General features: G+C 47.4%; 1 protein-coding gene across 4 annotated transcripts in view; it reads right to left on the bottom strand.

Moving 5' to 3' along the window:
- Positions 1-434: 434 nt before the first annotated feature.
- WBP1L (WW domain binding protein 1 like) overlaps positions 435-23734 on the bottom strand; it is a 58291-nt gene continuing 34991 nt past the window's right edge. For 3 of the 4 annotated variants that reach the window (XM_034663198.1, XM_002913919.4, XM_011236258.3), the window contains 3 exons: positions 16267-16369; positions 5389-5550; positions 435-4107 (listed from right to left, as the gene is read on the bottom strand). In XM_034663198.1, the coding sequence (XP_034519089.1) occupies positions 3368-4107; positions 5389-5550; positions 16267-16369 (1005 nt within the window). In that variant the 3' untranslated portion in view covers positions 435-3367. The remainder of the gene's footprint in view (positions 4108-5388; positions 5551-16266; positions 16370-23734) is intronic. The other variant, XM_034663199.1, reaches the window with a different exon arrangement.

Here is a 23734-nt window from a genome sequence, read left to right as displayed (position 1 = left end):
CTCTCTCTCTCCCTCACTCTCTCTCTCAAATAAAATAAATAAATAAAAATTAAAGATCTCACAGAGAGCTTGCTTTCTTTCAAATGCCATTTTAGCTTCCAGGGGTCTAACAAACTTGTTTCTGCTTTTTCGCATCTGATTTTGAACCTGTTTGTGGGACTTTACAAAGTCCTCCAACACCAGAAATTACCCTTGAGAGGGTTCGGGGAAAACTCCTTAGGACAAAGCGTGGCCTCAGCAGGAGCATCGCCCATCTCCCCCTTGGCCCTGTGGTCTCTGCTCAGGCCAGGGACCTGTCCTCAAGTGCGAGGGGCCTTCTCGCAGCCTGTGTGGAGAAGGGAGAGGTCTTGTGGTTAGGAATCTTGGGGTACAATCCCTGAAGTCTGAGGGAGAGGGGAGAAAACAAGGTGCCGCAAGAAAAAAGAACAGTCGCGTTTTGGGGATCGATTTTATTTGGGCTTCTCACAGTGGTTAGAGCCACTCTGTCTTCAGAACAATCACAGCACAGGAAATGCGTCACCGAGACTGCCCAGAAAAGTCTGACCAGCTGAATCTTATTGCTTAAAATACACATATTCACAATAACTGACAAATGGTGATGTGCCTCACACAGGAATGTGTTAGCATTTGCAAATCTTCTGACTGTAGCACCAAACCCTCGGCCAGACCAACCCCTTTCTTCTCGTTCACTTGGAAAACCAGATTCAGTCAGATCTCCCTGGCCCCCTATCAAGTCCTTCAACTCCCCATTTCCATCTCTCTGCTGGCAGGGGAGCCCCGCTGCCAGGGGCCGGACTGTGTGACCGCCACAATCAAGCCTGGCTCCGGTGGCTGTGTTCGCTTCTCCTCATGCCTGCAGGGCAGGACGCTGCAGTGAACCCAACAGTTAACATGCGGACCCGGGCCCCACTCCAGCCGGGGAAGGAAACTTGAGAGGGCCAGAATTCATCCATTTGATCAGTTAACTGAAGCAGGATTCATTTTGGTAAAACTTCATCTCCTCTGAGACTTCAGTGAGTTGTTTGGGATTTTATTTATTTGTTTTTTTTAAAAAAAAAAAAAAAGGTGGAAGGAAAGGCATCTGAGGGCTGCTGACGCACTCCCGCCCACTCTTGCCACACACGGGCTTGCTTGCACGCACCGGACCCCGGCAGAGAGAGGTAAGCCCTATGGCACTGCGGTGTCGGCCAAAATCTCCTGGCAATTCTGGGCAGGGCCAACGTCTGGGCCACAGCTAGTCCAAGCTTGTCACTGAAGATCCAATCAAGCTTCTGTCTGAAGTTCCACCTTCTCCTTCTGTGCCGAGTGGTTTTGAACACCCCCTGGAGGCTGATATCGAGGGCCAGGAGGAGCCGAGGGAGGCAGACAGGTTCAGAGCACGTTTCCATTTACAGGGAACAGAACACAGGCCTCCGAGTGTCCACGGAGCAATGTGCAAATTGCAGTGCTGGGTAGAGGCGAGCCTCCACTCCGAGCACAGTTATCTCTGGCAGACGTGGGGGGTGGGGGGCTGCCATTGACAATGCTGCTGGATACACCCGAGTACACAGTCAGACATTTGTTCAGTAAACAGTAAATGTGTAAAATAAATTACCTTGAGAGGGCCATATCTGCTCCAAACGTGTGGTGGACGCGAGCACAATGGCTGCCATTCAAAGTATATTCACAGGAAAACAGGGCTGGGGGCTCACACATGACACACAGACACACACAGGTTATCCAAAAAGTCATTGTACACAGACTTCACTTTGTTCAACATGGATTTTGGTTTTGGGGACTCCAAACGCAGACACTCGTTCACCTCACAGCCTTGGATTTGTCTATTTTTGTACATATATATATATATATATTTTTTTTCCTTTCTTACCGTAACATCAATGCCTAATGTGAATATCATCATTCAAGAGTGGGGGAAGAACCAAACTCTTCATATGAACAGCACTGGACAGGGAATGTGAGTTTTCGCTGTTTGCTTTCTCCATCAGGTTGTTCCTATCAAAGCTCGACTGGTTATCTGACGCCAAACTACAGTAATAAGGACCCTGAGGCCTTCGCCCTCCCACCTGGGCCACTTGAGCTCTTTATGGAGGCTACAAAAATTAGTCACCCCACTCAAAAAGGGGGCTGCAGAGGGGCAGGGGAAGGGCATGAAAGCCACAGATAACCAAGCCATTTTTTCCAAGTGGTCAGTTTAAAAATAAAAACAAAACAACACAAAGAAGAACTTATTCAGAATCAAGAGAAAATACTGTGTAAAAGCCAGGCTATGGGGCTGCCCTTTCTTAGGACCCGCAGCCTCCTTTGTTCCTATGGAACAGTGAAGCACGGAGGCCTGCAGACTGTATGCTGGCTGGAGGAGGACCCTGGTCACCTACGGGCACAGCCCGGAGGGCAGGCATGCAGCACGCTGCCCGGGGTGCGCCCCCCTGGCGTAGGCTCTGCTGCACTCCCACCCAAGTTCCAAGATAGCCCCCAGCCAAGCCTGCACGCAGCACATCTCCTCCTAGCTCAACGACAGCCAGGCTCTATGAAGGTCGACTTGGGATAGAGCCACAAACTTCCCTTTTCCAGAACAGAATTCTTGCCTGCCCGCTGATCGAGTTCTTGTTTTCAGCTTGCTTTTTGCTGTTGCTGCTGCTGTTGTTGTTGCTTAAGGAAAAACCAAGAAGAAGGTGATATAATGTTCCATAGTGAACCAGGCTGCGGCCAGCCAGAAGCTGCTGGGAAGGGCCCCTCCAGGATGCACAGTGGTACACTGACCTCATCGCCTGGAATCTGACGGAGCAGTAAGCCTCCTACCAAGCTTGTAACTGCCTGTCAGCTCTCATGCTCCCCCAGGACTAGCCCAGTTCTGGCTCTGCAGACCTTGGAAGCAAGGGGTGACAATCCCTGGGCCTCCACGGGCTTCCTTCTTCACCCAGGGCTGAGACCTGCCACCTCTCCCGCATGAGACACAGCAAAGTTCTCTTAAACAAGCATCAGAGTGCAAATCTACTCCAACACCGAGAGTCACCTCAGGGCACAGTCTCAGCCCGCTTCCTGGGGATTCTGAAACACACATCTCTCTGACCCGAGCAAGCAGTCAGATATGACTTGAAAAGAGAAAAAGGGGACAGGGTTGGGTGTGAGGAATGAGTCACAGAACGAAACAGCTTGTCGGCCCTCCACGACACTGTGCTCCTGTGGGCGGAGAGGCTTCCACTCCCCAAGCTGTACCTGGAGGTGCAGGAAAATGCAGGACCGGGGGAGAGGGGGCGAAGAATGAAGTGGCTATACCACTTTCTCTGAAAGTCATTTAATGCTTCTCTCATGGTGCTCCCCTACCCTGGTTGCTTGGCCACGTTCTCAGGCGCAGGCCTCGCCTGCTCTAGCTGGGGGAGCTGCTGCTCTGGGAGTTCGGGGAGTCCTGCTCGTTGATGGTGTTCAGCAGCAAGCACGCGGGGGGCCGTGGCAGGTGGGGGTGCCCAGGCTCTTGGGCCTGCTCCTCGGGGGGCTGGCAGAGGCCTTCCTCCTCGTCACCAGGGGGCCGCACGTGGCAGCTGTCACAGAAGTCCAGGGGCCCATCCAGAGCGTCGTCAATGAGTGTGTTGAACTCTTTGAGGTCGTCGTCATGGTGGCCCCGGTTGCACACACACACCTCAATGCCCGAGTCACCCGTGAAGCGGCGATGTCTGCCAGGCGTCTTGTCTTTGCTGTCGGGGAGGGCGCCGCCCTGCTCGGAGCTGTAATCTCTCAGCAGCTCCTCCTTACAGTCGGAATCTTTGTCCAGGAAGGCCCCAGGGTCCAGCTCCCCCAGGCCGGCCACCGAGCCACTGGGCTCCATTCCGGGGGCTTTGGTGGCTGCCGTGCTGGCGGGCACGTCGGAGGGCTCAGGGTCAGCGATGCTCGGGGGTCTCGTGCTGCTTCTGCTGGGCCCGGACAAGGGGCTGCTCTGCGCCCCCTGGGGGCCCCTGGTGGGATCGGCGCCTGGGGGGCTGCCGCCGGAGGGGCCACACTGTGCAGGCAGCTGCTGCTGCTGGAGCTGGAAGGCACTGTACGGTGGGGGAGGAGTCGGAGGTCGGTTCACCACTTCCTCATAAGGAGGTAGTAAATAGTTTGGCAAAAACCCTAAAACGGGGAGGCAGGGAGGAGAAAATTACAGCACTGGATAGACTGCAAAGGCTGCACTGAACATATGCCTCTTCCCACCCCCAGCACACCCACCGAGGACCGGCTACAGCTCCTGCTGTGGACAGGGCAGAGGGGTGCGGCAATTTTGCGGAGTAAGGGACAGACCAGGAGTGACCTAATCTAGCTTCTTGAAATCTGAGAGCCCCTGAAACTGCTTCACAGGCAAGACTTCTGCCTGTCTGGAGTTAAGGCAGAGGGTTAGGCAAATGTAGGGGATGGCCAAGAGATCGTTTCTGCCCAAAGCGTATCTGTTTCCACCCGCCCTGGAGTCTCCTGTTTCTTGCTCAGACCGTGTCCTCTGTCTGCGCCCCATAGGCCTCAGGGTCAGAGACCCTAATTTAAGACTTCCTGACCACGTTGTTCTTACCCCCCACCCTTCCAGATGTATGGGCTATGAAAAGGGCCTTTTTCTGGGAAATCAGAAATCTGTGTTGTCCGTCATTCTGGTGTGACCAGAGGTGGTCTGGAAAGACAAACCGAACCTCATCCTGACTCAGATCGGCAGCAGGTGGGTTACCAGCGAAGGGTGAGGGGCCTGCTGACCAAGGCTTATTACCAATGTGCCAAGTAAGTTATCTTTTGAATGTGCTGAATGTCTCAAGGCATAGATGGCCTGGTTACAACAGTAACTGCTAGCATTTATTGAGCACTTACTATATGCCAAGCACTGTGCTGAGCATTTAACCCTTTTAGAGGTGGAATTTTATACCTGTGAGCACTTTATTCAGTAAAACACACTGTAGGATGGCTTTGGAACCCGCAAGGAAGTCAGATAGGTGAGTGTCCTTCAGTGAGTCGCTGAAGTTTCTTGGTTCTCAGGACGTCCCAATGTTACCCCCCTGAACACACCTGCCCCTTTCATGGCAGCCTTTGCTCAGGGATATCACAGGGCACTAAGCACAATGGCAGGATTTCAGGCCACAGAAATCTAAATCTTGATTCACTCACATCATACACCATCTGACTACCTGCCTTAAGAAAATCATCGGCTAGAGGATCAGAAACCCGGTCAGAACCCAGCCAGTGTGGACTGGGAACAGCCCAGTGGCTTCAGGGTGCTTCACCCACAGCACCTGCTCCCCTGTGCTAAAGGCGAGCACCCCCTTATTCCCATACCTGCGAGACTCTGCACTATGCTGGGCAAGGGGGCCCACAGGGGCCCACAGTCCGGGTCCTGGGCTCCTGAGGGTGGGGCTTGGTGGCTTTGGGTGTACGTACTGAAATAAAATGGCAGCGCTGAGTAATTGTGGGCTTCTCGGTAGGCGATCAGGTTGATTTCATGCTGCCGCTGCTGGGCCTGAAGGCGATGCTTGGCTCGGCGGTGGTGGCACACACAGCAGCAGCTCAGGATGATGATGATGGTCCACACCAGCCAGAACCCTGGGGGCAGCGAGGCGAGGCAGAGAGGCACACACGCACGGTGAACACCAGCCGGGGTGGGGGGGGCTTTCCCCACAGGGAGGTCCCCAGACGGTGCCCACCTGGTCGAAGCTGGCACTGTCAGGCCTCACCTGGTGAATTCACATTTGGAATGTGTGTTCCATTTCTATAAATGTTTGTGCCAGAGTGAAAGACGGGATGGGACAGGCAGGAGGCACCTCTCCAGCACCACTGGTCCTATGTTTCCGGTTTGATGGGCATTAACTATGCTCACCTTTTAGGACGGTGTCCTCGTCCTCTCTTAAGGGATCTCTGAGAAAATGCTTCCAGCTTTCTTGTTACCCATCTCCTACCCCCACCCCTAGGCCCTGCTCAAGACCTTAAGGCCGGTTCCCAGCCTCACTCCCTGCTGCTACACCAGGCTGCTCACGAAAAGCAAAGGTCCCCTCAAAATCCCAGCAGATTAGCAAATGCAAGGGGCCCCCTCAGAGGGGCCGCCTGATAAAGGAATTTTTTTTTTTTTTTTTTTTTTTTTAAGATTTTATTTATTTATTCGACAGAGATAGAGAGGGAACACAAGCAGGGGGAGCGGGAGAGGAAGAAGCAGGCTCATAGCGGAGGAGCCTGATGTGGGGCTCGATCCCAGAACGCCGGGATCACGCCCTGAGCCGAAGGCAGACGCTTAACCGCTGAGCCACCCAGGCGCCCCAGATAAAGGAATTCTTAGGGTTCTCTTGATACCACCAAAAAGATCACGGGCTCTTCTCTACTATGTACACTGGTGCAATACGAGAGCCACTGAAGTTACAGGTGGAAAAATTCTAATTGCCTCAGGTCCATCTCTTCCCTAGAGAGTGTAAATGACTTCCTCCACTTCTGATATAATCTGGTACAATTCCATCTCCTACAGTTGCAAATAACACTCCCGTCTCCCTTTGGCCTGTGATTTTATTAGACTCAGCGCCATTAGCAGCCTTCCCTTCCTCCTTCTTGCTCCAGAGAGGGGTCGGTAAAGGAACAGGGCAGAAGGCCTATACTCCCTTCTCCAGGCAGATTATTTCTTCTCATTTCCCACTCTGTTCTTGGATCACACTCAGACAATCTTGACAAGCCCCCAATATAAGACACCCTCTCCAATCTTCAATTGTTACGAGAAAATCCTTTAACAGGTTTTTTTCAATCAATGAGCAATTTTGCTTTAAAAAAAAAATACATATATATACATATGGGAGGGAAGAGACTGAAAGAAAAAACACAAAAATAGTGACTTATCTTTAAATAGTGGGATTATGAGAAATTTCAGGTTTTGCCTTCCAATCGTAAAACTGGAAACAAAGTAAATCAAACTTAAAATACCTGTGACTAATTTTAAATTTTTGCTGGCTTTTATTTTAAAAATTAATAGGGAGGGGCACCTGGGTGGCTCAATCAGTGGAGCATGCAGCTCTTGTTTTCAAGGTCATGAGTTCGAGCCCCACATTGGGAGTAGAAATTACTTTAAAAAATTAATAAATTTCTGGATAGGTTTTTAAATTCCTCTGGGAACGTACTCATACAATGAAATGACATGAATCATTAAAAAATATTCACAGAATACCACTTCTGATATACAAAGATGTTTCTAATATTAAATGAAAAAAGCAAATTACAAAACAGTATAAAATATAATCCTAATTTTTCCTCAAAAAAAAAAGTACATAAAAACATCTAGAGGGATGGTTAGGAAGTTAATCATAAGGTTATTCCTAGATGATGGAACAGTAGTTTTCTCATACTAGATCCCCTGTTTTTTGCTTATCTGCATTTCTAATTTTTTTTTTTTTAGGATTTTATTTATTTGACACAGAAAGAGAGAGAGAGACAGCACAAGCATAAGCAGGAGGAGCACGAGAGGGAGAAGCAGGTTCCCCACTGACAGGGAGGCTGATGCAGGGCTCTATCCCGGGACCCTGGGATCATGACCTGAGCCGAAGGCAGATGCTTAACCAACTGAGCCACCCAGGTGCCCCCATTTCTAATTTTTCTAAGATGAACATGTTACCTCTTTGAAATAAAAAGAATATTTTTTCTCAATTAAAAATTTATCTGAGGAATAATTTTAAGGTGAGTTGTTATTAAATGAGAATAGATGATTGTTCATTTGTTCTCTATTCCTGAATAACTTCAATTTTTTTCTATTACCAATGCTACATGTATTTTTTTATTACCTGCTTTGTAATTATAAATTTGTTTTTAGAATTTAAATATTTCATGTGTCTCTTGTTAGAATGAATTAAGATTGTTTAAAAAAAAAAGTGCCTAGCTGGGTCAGTCGGTGAAGCATGCGACCCTTGATCTGGGGTTGTGAGTTCAAGCCCCACACTGGGTATAAAACTTACTTAAAAAACAAACAAACAAACAAAACAACCTTCTCCCCATATAGCCTTGTATATGAATAAACCTCTGATTTTTTTTTTCCTATTCGTATCAGGACACAATATTCTAAAAGATCACACTGATATTTAGGGTGCGGCCTCGGGCAACGGCTCTTTCTATCCCCCAGGGGTGTCCCTGCTGAATCTCCAAACAAAGCCCCCTCCACAGAGTGAGATGGGACGGCAGTACAGCCACCTGGCTCTGGCAGGCTGGCAACACCACTGTAGGGCACTTAACTGCTTTCAGCCCATGTCAGTGTGCAGTGGAACCTTCTGCTGAGGCCTGGCAATAAAAGAACAGGCGGAGGACAATGGGCTGAGAATTTCGTTCCTTTATCCCCTCAGCAGACAGAAAAACCCCCAGTACCTGGCTGGCTCAGTCAGTTAAGCCAGTGACCCTACATCTCAGGGTTGTGGGTTTGAGACCCACAGAGGACGCAGAGGTGACTTAAAGATAAAATCTTGAAAAAAAAAAAAAATATCCGACCAGAGAACATACACCTAAGTTGAAGTCAGTAGTCTCCCTTGTGGTCCTTCCCAGACTCACTGCTGATATTCGTTTAATTTCACTTGCGTTTCTCCCCTGCTGCGGCTGCTGGCTGACTGAAGACTAGACAGATACTGTCACAGGAGGCCTCAGAAGTGGTGCCGAGGCCAGAAAGGAGCTTTGGGAGCGAAGTGGTTCCCTGATGCTGTCCTCCAACATCCTCGGCGCCAGAGGGAGACAGGCAGCACAGATAAGCACGCCGTGTTCTGTATTTTAGGGTCCCGTCTAAGCAGTTCTGGCCTAGCCACTCTTCCATAGCACTGCGTTTCTCTCACTTGCCCAGCATAATCTCGCAATCCTTTGTACTTCTGTGTTGTATTCTAATTCTTTTTTTTTTTTTTTTTTACAGATTTTATTTATTTATGTGACAGAGACACAGCCAGCGAGAGAGGGAACACAGCAGGGGAGTGGGAGAGGAAGAAGCAGGCTCTCAGCGGAGGAGCCCGATGTGGGACTCGATCCCGGAATGCCAGGATCACGCCCTGAGCCGAAGGCAGACGCTCAAAGACTGCGCTATCCAGGCGCCCCTGTATTCTAATTCTAACAGCACATTCTCCCATGAGATAATTGCATCTGACTCGACTAGTTTTTACCTCCCAAGTCATTTCTTCAGTAGTTTCTTACCTAAAGGTAAATCAACTTTTAACCTTTATGCTGCAGTATAAATGATCTAGGGGCAATATTTCTCATTTTATAACACGATTTTCTTCTCTCCTTTTTTAATGTGTTGTTGTTGTTTGTTTTTCTTTTTGTTTCTAAGTAAACTCCACCCCCAGCGCGGGGCTCAAACTCACAACCCCGCGATCGAGAGTCGCATTACTGTCCTGACTGAGCCAGCCAGGCAGGACTTTATTTTTTTTAACACACGCTAATAAGAAAAATCAGGTACTGGTTTTCATGTTGGCCACGTATTTCTGGTTCTCCCCTTCTCGGCATTTGGGTAGGCTTGAACTTCGTGGCCCCCTCATGACTGGGAAAGGCTCTGGGACTGGTTCTAACTAATGAACAAGGGTTGGAAGTGACTTGGGTCACTCAGACACCAGGACATCTCTTGCTTATGTAAGACCTTCCTTCCTTTAGTTTTCCTTCTGCCATGACAGTCAGCAACATTCCAGACAGTGACTTCAGGATCAATCTGGCCTCAGGATGATGAAGTGGGAACCAAGTTCCCACCCAACCTGCGATGGACATATAGTGTGAGAAGTAAACATGATGTTTTAGGCCACTGGGTTGGACTTTTTTGTTACTAAGCATGACCTATAGCCTATCCTGACTGACGCAGCATCTTTATAGGCTTTTCTGGGGAAAAGGACTGAAGCGTTCAGCAGATTCTTAAGGGAATCCTTGATCCAGAAAAAAGGCTGAGATCCACTGAACTAGAAGTATAATAGAAAAAGAGAGGTTTTTGTTTTTTTAATTTTAAAGGAAAAATTAGGCAGGGCAGAAGACTGGGGGAAGAAATGAGACAGCTGGAACACACACCCATGGCAAAACTGCCTTAGTCATATCTAAGAGAACACCAGACAACTCATATGTTCATCGAAATTCTACCATCCTACTTCTTTTTTTTTTTTAATATTTTTTTATTATATTATGTTAGTCACCATACAGTACATCCCTGGTTTTTGATGTAAAGTTCGATGATTCATTAGTTGCGTATAACACCCAGTGCACCATGCAATACGTGCCCTCCTTACTATCCAACACCAGCCTATCCCATTCCCCCACCCCCCTCCCCTCTGAAGCCCACAGTTTGTTTCTCAGAGTCCATAGTCTCTCATGCTTCATTCCCCTTCTGATTACCCCCCCTTTCTTTATCCCTTTTTTCTCCTACCAATCTTCCTAGTTCTTATGTTCCATAGATGAGAGAAACCATATGATAATTGTCTTTCTCTGCTTGACTTATTTCACTTAGCATTATCTCCTCCAGTGACGTCCACGTTGCAGCAAATGTTGAGGAATCGTTCTTTTTGATAGCTGAATAATATTCCATTGTATATATGGACCACATCTTCTTAATCCAGTTATCTGTTGAAGGGCATCTAGGCTCCTTCCACGATTTAGCTATTGTGGACAGAGCTGCTATGAACATTGGGGTGCATATGGCCCTTCTCTTCACTACGTTTGTATCTTTGGGGTAAATACCCAGTAGTGCAATGGCTGGATCATAGGGTAGCTCAATTTTTAACTTTTTAAGAGACCTCCACACTGTTTTCCAGAGTCCATCCTACTTCTTTTAACGTAGGATTATGGGTAGAAAACTCTCCCTACTATGTACCAGTTGTATGATGTTGTATTTATCTAAGTCTCAAACTGAGTTCTAATTTCTTCATTTCTTTTTTAAGTTTTTATTTATTTATTTACTTATTTATTTATTTACATTATCTAACCTCTACATCCAATGTGGGGCTCAAACTCACGACCCTGCAATTAAGGGTCACATGCTCTTCCAACTGAGCCAGTCAGGAGCCCCTAATTTCTTCATTTTTTTTTTAAGATTTTATTTATTTGTCAGAGAGAGAAAGGGGGCACACGCAGGGGGAACAGCAGGCAGAGGGAGAAGCAGGCTCCCTGCTGAGCAAGAAGCCTGATGCAGGACTTGATCTTAGGACTCTGGGATCATGACCTGAGCTGAAGGCAAACACTTAACTGACTAAGCCACCCAGGCACCCCATAATTTCTTCATTTCTAATACACTACGACAAAAGATAATTTGTGTGAATCAAAACTGAGGGAAAACTAACTTGGAAGCAGAATGGGTCTAGTGGCAAGATGGAGTGTTAGCACAGGCCCAGAAAAGACCCTTAATGAGCTGGTCCCCCTTGATGGAGTTAATGTGGGAAGGCAGAAAGCATCCTTGTCTGGCCCTCACAAAATGGACTCTCTTGGGAGCCATTTTAGTCAAAGTAATGTCCCACCAAGTTTAAAAAGAGAGAATAACCAGACTAGTCCCTATGGAATTGTACAAACTTTTGATCTTTTCACTAGATTTCACAAACAAGGAACTAAGTTTAAAAAAGAAAAACCAAATGAAAGAGACACACAAAAGCACGCCCCCCTCCCCAAACACACACCTACCCAGAGATTACATTCCCCAATGACAACTTTGAAAGTTGTGACCTCATGGTGGGGAGCATTTGTCATGTTAAGCAAAATAGAAAACATGTTTTGAAAAACAATCACGGTCCAATGTAGGAACTGAGTCATGTGCCCTGAGTTCACTATAAGCTTGGGAAAACACCACTCCCCAAATGGGCAGGAAATTCCTCATTAGGAAGCCAAAGCACACTGTAAATTAGCTCTCCTTCTACCCCACAGGATGGCGGGTGACCTCCCTGGGCCCCTGTAGCTCTCAGCAGGAGCTCCTACCATTGCCACTATGGAAAAGGCCTGAATTTGGGAAAAGAAGACCTCAGAAGACTTACAAATTCATTTCAAAGATTGGACAAGTTTCACAGAAGCACGACTGCAGTTACAAAGGAGAAGAGGCAGTGACCTGGGTTCAAATCACAGCTCACAAAACCACTGCCTAGCTTTGTGATCTTGGTCATTCTGTTTTTACCTCCCTCATCTGAAAAATGGGGAGAATAATGATTTCTACCATACTAGTCACTGTGAGGACTAAACGAGTTAATACTCAGAACCATGCTTGGCATATAGTAACTTCTCTAGATTGTGTTACAAGTGTGACCACAGATGGGAAGGGTTTTCTTTCCATTTCTCCTTTAATTCCCCCCAAAAGTCCAAAAGTACTCCATAAAAAAGAAAGGGTGAGGAACAAGTCCAAAGTCTGTTTCTAGGTTCTGTTCTTGGCTACATTCATTGGAAAACCAGCCCGAGTGCTACTGATCAACCTGTCTTTGTCCAGAAGCCTGGACCTGCAGGAGCAGGGGTCCAATCGCGGTTTAGAAGAAGGCCCCAGCTTTCCACTCTCCACTCTGCTAAGGGTGGCAAATGCTCTGGGCTTTTGCTATAAGCAGGTCAATAATGGACAGCTTAAGATAAACTAAAAAGAAAAAGCAGGTGAAAAACAAGCTGGGCAGTCTTAAATGAATTTGTTCATAATCTGTTTCATGTCACCTCTGAGGAATTCCACTGCCCAGAAACACTCCCTTCTCCCCAGCTAAGGCCCAAACAAGGGAAAACTAATGCCCGAGTGAAGGTCCCTCAAATTATGTCAGGAGCAGAAATTCCCAGCTCCGACCTCTCCCTGGACAATGTAGCGTGGTGAGTGGAAAGAGTCCTGGGATGAGAATCGGGAGATGCAGGTTCAGGATCTTTAGCCTTGAGCATGTTGGTGGCCTCTCTCGATCTTGGTTTTCTCCTTTGGTCTACCTGTTCCTTGAAGGGCATCCTCAGATTGAAATTAAACAACACCAGTCAAGACCCTCCATGACCTGGGCCCATCACCCCTCCAGTCCAGCACATAGAGGTCTGGAGGGGCTTGCTTTGGAGTGAGGCACACTGAGCCTACGAGTCAGCGGCATCCAGCTGAACAGTTCCTTCACGCCCCCGGTCCTGACACATGGGGGCAATATGCGTACCTCGGTTTATTCTTGGGGTGAAAGGAGACGATGCGCACGAAGACCTTACTCGGTGTCTCGCATGTAGCAGAGTTCCAAGCACATTAGCACCCTCACCTCCCATGCCTTCCCAGACAAGCCCCACGGCCCCAGGGGAAAGGTCAACAATGTCATGCATACTCAGTTTCCATGGGGCGCTGGCCTATGGCATTCCCCCGCCTGAGAAACTATTCTACCCTTCTTCCTGTGTTTAAATCCTATCTACCCTTTAGGGCCCACTTTAAATGCCACCTCTTCCATGCAGCCTGCCTGAACCCTGCCTAGCCAAAGTTCTGGCACATACATTCCACCCTCTACTTTGTCTCATCAGTAGGGCATCTTGTCTCACCTCCTCTCTCTGCTAGGAGATTCCCTGTTGATGGCAAGGATTAGGTCTCCCTACAGTTACTAACACAGAAGAGGTCACAGCCTCAAGTAGGAGTTTGTCAGAACTGCAAATTCTCAGGTCCACCTCAGACCTACTGAATAAAAAACTAGGAGGAAGGCCCAGAGATCTGTGTTTTAATAAGCCTTCCAGGAAATTTGGAGGCTTGCCAAATTCTGAGAACCACTGGAATAAGGGTTTACAGAATGAATAAATGATTGAATAATAAAGTATAAGTGCCATAAAAATGCATGGGGTAATAGTAATGATGATGACCAGCTCTGACAGCCTCAGCGGTAAAACAGGACCTTTGCTTCCCATCTGACGCAGGCCCAGTAATGACTACTTTTTATGACTAAAGTGACATAGAGAAAGGGAGTCTGTGTAAGTGGTTTGTGTGTGTGTGTGTGTGTGTGTGTGTGTGTGTGTGTGTGTGAGAGAGAAACAGTCTTCACCCCACAGGAAGACTCAGCTCCATAGATGTGAAAGGCTTGGTGGAAATGGCATTTTTGCTTTTTTTGCATTTTTGCTTTTTTCCCCTGAGGCCTTCTCCGTAGGCAACTGTGGTTAAAGAGATACTCTGTCTGACAGAAACTCTGCCAAGGATTTCCTGGCTGAAACTTTTTCCTTCCAAAGGAAAGAGACAAAAAGAATAACGCAAAGCCCATTATTTTCACATGTCAGGCTAAAGTTTAGAGACAATTAGAGGGATCAGGGTTCAAAGTAAGAACGGAAGGGGCTCATCCCAACACTCATTTTCCCTCCTATCCGTACATCAGGCAGAGGCCAGGACCCTGAAGAGGAGGAAAACCAAAGAATTCTGAGAGGGGCGGAACACTGGCTGGGTATCTCCTGACCAAGAAGCCATTTCCAGGCACCAATGAGGACAGTTTTGCTTTGACAATCTCCATCCCTCCAGAACTTGGAAAGCATGGGCCAACTCACAGAATGGCGAGTCTTTCCTCCCCATCTTGACTCTGGTCTCTGGTCTCCTCCTTTCCACCACTGACCATAACTGGAGAGATATTTAGCCACTCAGCAGCTCCTCCTCTGGCCTTCTTTAAGCCCTTGGGGTAGAGTGCCTGGTTCCCAGGCCACCTCCCTGACATCTGGGTCTCCCTGTCCCCGCCGCCCCACCCCCCACCAGGAGGCTCTGTCAATCTGAGACGAGGCCATCTGCAACCCCAGGTCTCTCCGCAACCGATGCTGCCTGGGCCAGGCCCCGGAAAAACAAACTGCAGCTCTGTGGCTTTTTGGCAGCCCAGCTTCGACTTTTGTTTTAACAAGGGGTGGGAGGGAGAATTGGAGCCCTGCGGTTATCTGCATTTTAAAACATTTAAACACAGTCTGTTCACCTGCTTGGCACTTTGTGTCCTCTAGTAAGTCCCTCCGCCCCACCCCTTCTAAAATAGCAACAATTCTGGGTCCTCCTTTGTTGCTGCTTATATTCGCAGAGGACTGGCGCAGATACCCCGAGCCCTGTCCTCTCCTTGCGAAGGGACTGTGCACTTGACTGCCCCTGGGATTCCTCAGAAAGGCAGGCAAGCCAATCCTCAGTCCTTGAAAGGGAAGGATAAGGGTGAGGAGAGGTCCTGCTTGGAGGAACCACTCCCACTGGCTACAAGATACATTTACATTTAGAGGGAGAGACTGCCCAGCCAAGAGTCTAATATCCTTCCCATACCAAACAATAGCCCTTCTAGCTGCCTTCTGACCACATCACCAATGTGGGAGAGTGAGGAGATCAGAAGGAAGGGGAGAAAGAGCAAGGGTGACGGAGGCAGGAAAGGCACACTTTGACAAACCAGCCAGTTTGTTTCCAAATGGAGGGAGTGATGGGGGCTTAGAACTATTTGGGGACACAGGCTACCATTTCTCCTCTCTATAGAGAGTTGTGAGAATCAGCATGCTGCTGGTCACCTGGGGACTCTCTGCCCTAAGGACTCTCCAGCCCTCCCATTCTTTGTCCAGCATCCTGTAGTGTCTCATCCGAGCTTCGAGAAGATTGAAGTACAAAGCGAGTTAGTGAACTCTTTGAACCTGGCTGGCTCCCTGAAGATTGTGCTGATGTCATCACCCTTGTGCAAGTCTGAAGATGCAAGTTCATGGCCTCAACCAAACCAGTGGCGAGATGAGGACTGTTTCCACACAGCAATTTGCTTAGTGTAACAGGGGAGATACACCAGAGAAGCAAGCCTCCAGACATTTCAGCTTGAGAACTGGGAAAGAAACAGAGGCGGCTAAACCTCCAGACTCCCTCGCTCCGAGAGTGCCCTGTGAGCAGGGACCTAGGGGAAGGCGATCCCTTTAACAGGGACCAGAAACAGAGGCAGCTCCTCGATGCCCTATGGGGAATTCTGGAAGCCCTTAAGGTTCTTACAAGAAAATGGCATTAGAGCTATCCACAAAGCCTAGCCTGGCATTCGCAGCGGCTTGGCTGCTGTCACCTCTCTGTGCAAAGACGGCAAAACCTGGGTGTCCGGGCTGGCCCATGAACAGATGGGAGTTGTTGTCACTGTTCAGCACACACTAGAGGGGGCGTCAAGAGAGAAACCCAGGCAGGAGCTTCCCCAGCAGACCTGGTAACCACGGCCTCTTCAGAAGGCTCAGACCAGATTCTCTAGTCTTTAGCCCATGAGCACTCCTCCTCTACAGAGGACTCGCTTCCAGAACCCAGCAAGAGATTCCAGTCACAACACTGCCCCAGGGACAATGAGAAAAGGTGCCCAGCCCACCGCTTCCCAATGAGCAGAGTCAGTAACAGGAGGACCCTGGGGTGCCAGCGACCCCTGGGGGGCAAGGACTTACACCAGAGTTCATAGTAGTAGTTGCAGCACTGAGACTGTCCACAGCAGTGTCCTGTGTCACAAATGTAGCTTTGATTGTTGGTACCCACACAGGTTTCCTTATCCTAAAAAAAAAAAAAAAAAATTAGCATATGAAATAATAGCTTTTAAATGCCACTCTTTTTCTCATCCCCTTTTCCTGGTTGTCTGCCCATCTTCCACCAAGACGGTCTATACCAATGTTCACTCCGTGAAGAAAAAAAATTAGAACCCACAATAACAGCAGATTGAAGAAAAAAACCAAAGGTTTATTAAAGGGGGAAGAGGATTTGACACACAAAGCTGACTGGTAAAGAGCAAAGTTCTCCTCAGACAGGAAACGGATGCCTCACTTTCTTTATGTCCAAGCAGAAACACTTCGTGTTCCGGTGTTACAGTCTGCCGGTAAAAAGATGATAGTTCTCGTGTAATTAGCGGGACGTTTTAAATAAAACCAGCTTTTCTGTGAAAGTTCCTGGAACAAATTAAGGCAGTACGTATTCTAGGATTAGCATCAAGTCAGTCATTCTGTCCTTCAAAACACACACTGTTCAAGGTTAATTACAGCGTGATTCCAAAGAGGGCCACGATAACTTGCCACTAAAATTCTTCATTCTTAAGAAAAGGGGTGACCTGCCCAGGTGACCTCATCTAATTTCAATTTGCTAGATAATTCTTTGCTTTATCAAATGATCTCTTAATGATCTTGACTGGACAGAAGGATTCACACTGTGCCTTGTCAGGGACAGTTCCAGAAGGGGCACTGCTGAGTAACCACCCCGCGGTGTGCCAAATTCTATTCACAGCCCTGGTGGATGGGGATGGAGGTGAAGACGTTTTTTGACATTTCACATTTAAGATATGAGATACCCCACCAGCCAACCTGAACTTCAGCCTCCCACGTGCTGCGGCCCCCACCACATAGGCTGAGACCTTTAACTCAGGCGCTCCACCTGGCTTTCCACGTTTATTCTAAACAAGTAACACATCCATTTACTGGACATGCTGTCTTTGTGCCAAGCACCATGTGGGTACGTGAGATACAAAGACGAATAAGACATTGTCCCCATCCTCAAGAAGCTCGGGGCTAAGAAGGGGGGAATAAAAAGCCAGAAACAAAAACACCCTGCTCAGCAAAGAAACTAGAACCACAGTATTGTATTTGCTGCTACTCAGGCTGACCCTGCCCACAGCGTACATCCGGGCGGATGCCTGCCAGTGGAAACTTAAGTCACACGGTCAGTTCCTCCTCTCCGGGCCTTGCTTTACAGCACACTGTCTACTTGGCTGAGGGTATAAACAAGGCAGTCCAGCAACCGGCTACAGGGTGAAGGCTGGGCAGAGACCGTTCAGGCACCTGACGTCACAAGGGAGAGGGGACAGCTAAAGACCAGATCCCGGGCTCAGGGCAGGTCTCCGCCACCACAGGCTCAGGCGGTGTCCTGGTCTTCAGAGGCGTACGCCTCGTGTAAACGGGTTTGGGAAGAAGGAAACACGGGAAAGGCATCTGAAAGCTCTGACAGTGAGGGTTTCACAACACTGCCAACAGAGTTCTTCCCATGTCTGCCTTCAATCGTCCACTGTAAGCACGATGGAAGACCTAACGGCGGGGGGNAGGCTCGCTTCTTTTGCTAGTACACACCCTCCCTGACTTCAGAGCAAAACTCTGCTTTCATAAGGACATCAAAAAGTTTCTCCCAAGTTTACCAGGTCCTGAAATGCCATTCTTCTGGCACTGGCTCGCAAGAGCACAGTTCAAAGTGTCCACATAGTTTCTAACAGGGGCTATGCTGCCTACACTCCAACACATGAAAGAATCCAGTGACACTTCTGCCTCAGGAAAATTTGCCAGATGAGGTCCAGGCTCTGAACACAGGGCAGCCAACTGGTCCTAAGCGAGGCGCGGAACGGAACGTGTATGAAATCTAAACAAGTGGTATCCTCATGACCTACTGGTGTCAGCTTTTCTCTTGGCTTTTCCATCCCCTGGCACAGGAAGCCTGGTTTAAACAGGACCCCGCTCTTTTTCCCTGCTCTGCCTCCACTTTCCTAGGGAGAGCTGAACTCTAGAAGCATCATTTAATCCAGTGTTCCTCAAATGCTTTCTGCCCAGTAAATCGCGACCCCTGTTCTCCTTCCCCTGCTCCCTGACAGAGTTCACAGGCTGTCTGGGATGGTCTTGGTGATGGGAACTGTCGTTCTCTGCCACAGGAGGAAGGAAAGCGGGTGGGCGGTTAAGGAAGACAAGTGGGCTCATGCACCTTTTAGCAAGGAAGAAACAGAGAAGCAGAAGGGTAAGTGAGACATGAGTCCCAAGATAAGTTCCTCCAGAAATCTGCTGGTAGGAAAGGAAAATCCCAGAGCCTAGGGTTTGGCCCTGGCTCTCCTGGGTTTAGTTTTCACTACAGAGGACCAGGACCTGGGCACAGGGGCCCTAGGAGGAGTTAAGGAGGAGTTAAAGATGCTCTCTTGTGTCTCCTTCAACCCTAAGTCTTTATTGGCCTACCCCCCTCCCACCCCCTCCCACAGCAGCCTTGAGTCAACACAAGGGCTCCTGAAATCTGTCTCCTCTCGTTCAAAGAGACAGCATGCTAACAGCGGTGTACAAATGCTGCCTGGTGCTCTTCCAGCCCTCCCTGTACAAGGAGCGTAATCACGGATTCCCTGGAGGACGCTCAAAGACCTCCAGGTAGCTCGAGATCCTCTGTGAGGAAGATACGATTAAGAGTCAAGCAGATCTGAGCTGAGCCTACAGTGCAGCTCTTATACTGGCCTTGTTAATTAACTATGTGACCTTGGGTAAGTTACTTAACCTCTCTGAGCTCTTCATATCAATGTTACTCTGAACCATTACTGCTGGGCATGAAAGACCATCTAAATGGCACTCTCGTTCACGTAGAACTATTTCGGAAGAGTGAAGTTCACCAGCAACGTGGGTCGCTCCAGACGCACGAAGAACAGAAAAAGCAACCGGAGAAAATGCAATGGATAAAGTTTAAATGTGAAAAATTCTCAGCACCTTTTATGATGATGATTATTCTCTGCCTTGCTTCCAAGCATCTTCAAGCACTTTACACATATTATGTTGTTCAGGCCAAGTCCTGAAGAGTGGGCAGTAAATATCCCTCCCACTCCCTCTCTCCAGAGAGTGAACCAAAGAATGAACTGCGCTCTCCCTATGGGCAGGGGCTCTGTCTCCTCACCTACCTCCCCCATTCCCCATATGAGCATAGGGCTTGATGTGTGACGGTTTGCTGAACAAACACTGGCTATTCAACCCTGGGTGAATAATATAGCTAATGTGTACTGAGCACCTGCTGTGTGCCAGGCACTGTTCTAAATGCCTTACACATATTCCTTAACCTTAACTTGAAAGCGACTTATGAAGTGGGTAGTATCAGGGAATTGAGGCCAAGAGAGGCTGAGTAACTTGCCTACGGTCACACAGCTAGAGAGCAGTTCAGTCTCTTTCATTTGGCCCCAGAGCCTGAGCTTTTACTAGTAAGCTTTAGCTGCCTTGGTTAAGGTTACACTTCTTCAGTTGCTTCTTACACTTCAGCTGCTTAAATAAATCCACTGAAGCCCCAAACCAAACAAAATCAACATTCTGTCTTTGAAGGAAAAGATAAGGACCCTGCCCTTGTGGAGCTCTTTGACTTTGGGAAGAGGATCCTTCATCTTCTACGTGGCAGCAAGGAGGGCCAACATGCTCAGGGCTCCTACCTTTTTTGCCTGAAGGGCTTTTTTTTTTGTATACTGATTTTCTGAAAAGCAAAATGGTGTTTCATCCCAGTGTGGAATGCAGGACCTTCAATCCTTCATTTATTGAGTACCTGCCCTGCACCAGCAGTGAAACAGATGGAGAACACAACAGGCAAATGGCCAAAACGGTCATGATCTCTGTCCTCGTGGAGCTTGCAGTCTACTGAAAGATGATAATCACGCAGACAAAACTACAACTAGAAAGAGAAAAATATATGATTTGGTAAGAGCTTACAAGAGATAAGACCTAGGAGTTAGTCATGAAGGTCCAGACAGCTTCTGTGACAAAGGTAAGCTTGACTGGAGATGGCCAAGGTGGTTAGAAAATTAGTAACCAGGGAAGAGGGATGGGGAGAACATTCTAGGCAAAGGAGAATGGTACAAGCAAAGCCCTTTGACTAAAAGGAGACGGTTGAAGAAGTAGGTAGGGAAGTTAGGTAAGTGAGGAACCAGACTGTGCAGGGAGGTGCTGAGATCAGATCTGCATTTTAAAGATAGCTCCTTTCCTGCCATTTTTTTTCATTTGCACAAAACTGCATAGCCAAAAAACTGCTAGACATGTAGAACTCGTCATAAAGAAACTAAGTGAATAACACGTGCTCTCATGCTGAGGTCTCTCATCTCAGGAATGACTGCGGCGACGACCGTCAGCATCCTCGTTTGTTACAGGTATGTGTCTTCAGGCCAGATCTCCCAGGGACTGGCTCCGAGATACAGGGCACACATGGTCCTCGAACAAAAAGCACAGGCACAAAGAAGAACCAAGCAAGACCAACCCTGAACTGGAAAGAACATTTTTACAACGGAAAAGGATGAATAGTATACCTTTTGCACATAAGCAAAAAATCATCTCATCTCTTTGGTGGCAGCATAAACTGTGGGACTAACAACACTTTCCTCAACAGTTTCCATCTTATAGTTGCTGTTCTCAGCTAAGCCACTGTAAAGGTCAATTAATTAGCATAAGAACTTTCCAAGCGCCAGCATAAAGAGAGACACTGGGCAGTAATGGTTCCCCAAGGATGGTTTTAATTTGCCAATTTATGGGGTTGGAAAACCCTGCTAGTAATTGGCAACAGCATCTTCACGTCCCTAGGAAAGCACCGAAGTTTTAAAGTTTAAAAGTAAAAAAATAGGAAAATTGAAATTGTTCACAAGTGTTAAAGCATAGGACACTATCTTGGCTGCCGGATATGAATGAATCTGGAGCACCACTTCTGGCTTTCCCTACAGAGAGAAGGAACAGTTTCTTTCTTTCTTTCTTTCTTTTTTTTTTTTTTTTTTTTTNNTTTTTTTTTTAAAGATTTTATTTATTCAACAGAGATAGAGACAGCCAGCGAGAGAGGGAACAGAAGCAGGGGGAGTGGGAGAGGAAGAAGCAGGCCCACAGTGGAGGAGCCTGATGTGGGGCTCGATCCCACAACGCCGGGACCACGCCCTGAGCCGAAGGCAGACGCCCAACCGCTGTGCCACCCAGGCGCCCCTCTTTCTTTTTTGTTTTTAAGATTTTATTTACTTGAGAGAAAGTGAGTGAGATAGAGAAAGCGCTCATGCACAAGTGGGGGAGGGGCAGAGGGAGAAGCAGACTCCCCACTGAGCAGGGAGCCCAATGTGGGGCTCAGATCCAAAGACCCTGGGATCATGACCTGAGCCAAAGGCAGACACCTAACCAACTGAGCCACCCAGGAGCCCCGAGAGGGAACAGTTTCTCATCGAAATGTCCAATTCCACAAATCAAAGAACAAATATGTATTGACATCCCTCCCCACATGCCAGACACTGTGGTGGATGCTATAGCTACAGCAAGGAGCAAGGGATTCTGGTGGAAGAGATCCCGCTTCCGTGGCAAGACAGTTAGGTTGTTAACTTTAAAAATCCTTCTTTGCTGGGGTGCCTGGATGGCTCAGTCGGTTAAGAGGCTGCCTTTAGCTCAGGTCAGGATCCCAGAGTCCTGCGATCAAGCCCCACATCAGGCTCCCTGCTCACTCCCTCTCCCTCTGCCTGCCCCTCCCCCTGCCTGTGCTCTCCCATGTGTTCTCCCTAGCTCTCTCAAATAAATAAATTACTTAAATAAATAAATATATATAAAAATATAAATTCTTCTTTGCCAAAACTTCTAGAAATAGTGGCTATATAATGATATCCTTTTAACTACATAGTTGAGCTAGCAAGAAAGTAAAGGAAGATCCTCAGGGGTCAAAAATGTTGGGGGAACTAGAAAGTACAGTGGTAAATGAGGTCAGGCCTTTTCAGCTGCCCTGGAAAATGAGGCTGTTTATTGTTCTTCGGCCTATCTGAAAACAGGAAATTGAAAACGACCCCCAATATACAGTGAGGACCCTCAAAAAGACAGAGCGGACTAGGAAAAAATTAGCCTGTTGGCACACAGTGACAAAAAAGAAAGCTCTGAACTGAGAGGAAAAAAGCATCTGCTTTAATAATCTGTAACCATAGGTCTTTCCATAAGCTAATTTGAGATTTGAATTGTACTACTACATGGTCTGAAAATCCCCAAGGCAAAAATTAAACACATAAAGTGGTTTCAGGCTTGCAATAATCTTGTGACATCTGGCAAAAGAAATACAAAACTCTGAAGAGACCTACCCTCAATCAGGGCGTGATTCCCACAAATAAAGCTCTGTTGAAGATGAGCTCACAAAAGAAAATACAAAAACTTATGCAGAAATAAGCCATCACAAACAAGACTTGGGAAATTCAACAAATAGCAGGATAAAACTCTCAGGAAAAAACTTAATAAAACGATCAGGTAAGGTATAATATATAAGCATGTTTCAAATTATTGAAACCAAAAAGAAAGAATGAAAAACATGAGAAACAAACATACTGAAGAAAACAGACAGTGACCGAGCAGATTGGGGTGGAAAACAAAATGCATAGAAAAATCATTATTGAAATTTAGAAACTCAACAGATTGGTTACACAGAGCTCAAACCAAGTTAAAGAGAGAATTAGAGAACTGGGAGACAGATCTGAGAAAACTACCCAGCAATTAAAAGACCACCAATTAAAGACACCACAGAAATGGAAAATGAGAATAAAAGGTTTGAGAAGAATAATATAGAAGAGATGTGATATTTAAAGAGATAACTGAAAAATTCCCAGAGTTGATTAAAGATATGGAATTCTCAAACAATAATAAACTCATACGGGGTACACTGTTTGAAACTACAGAACGACGACGACAGAAAGATCCTAAACATGTTCAAGTGGGGAAGACCGAACATTAACCTGAAATTACCATTTAAAATAGTAATAAGCTCCATGAGGATATAAAACAGGATAATAGGACAAACGGTTCTAGATGGGGGCACTCAGGAAAGGCCTCCCTGGGAAAGTGACATTGGAGTTGAGCCCCGAATGATGAGAAGGGGCCAAATTACGGAGACCTGTGGGAACAAAGCTCCAGGCAGAGGGAATGTCAAGTGCCTGCAAAGACACCGACGCAGGAAGGAGCTTGGTATGCTCAAGGGAAAGAAAGAAGCCTAGTGTGGCTGACTACAGTGAGTCTCAGGGAGAGCAGCGTGAAAAGAATCACTGAGAATTTGGGAAGAGGCCACGCCTCATATGCCTTGCTTAACAGTTAAAATACCTTAGCTTATAAATTCATTGCTGGCTATAATGTTGCTGGATATATGAATAATATCAAAATATTTCTGCAACTCTTATGA

The sequence above is a fragment of the Ailuropoda melanoleuca genome, chromosome 6, assembly GCF_002007445.2.
Source record: "Ailuropoda melanoleuca isolate Jingjing chromosome 6, ASM200744v2, whole genome shotgun sequence".
Taxonomy (NCBI): domain Eukaryota; kingdom Metazoa; phylum Chordata; class Mammalia; order Carnivora; family Ursidae; genus Ailuropoda; species Ailuropoda melanoleuca.
The sequence above is the reverse complement of the archived record's forward strand: the minus strand, read 5'-3'. Positions and strand labels throughout refer to the sequence as shown.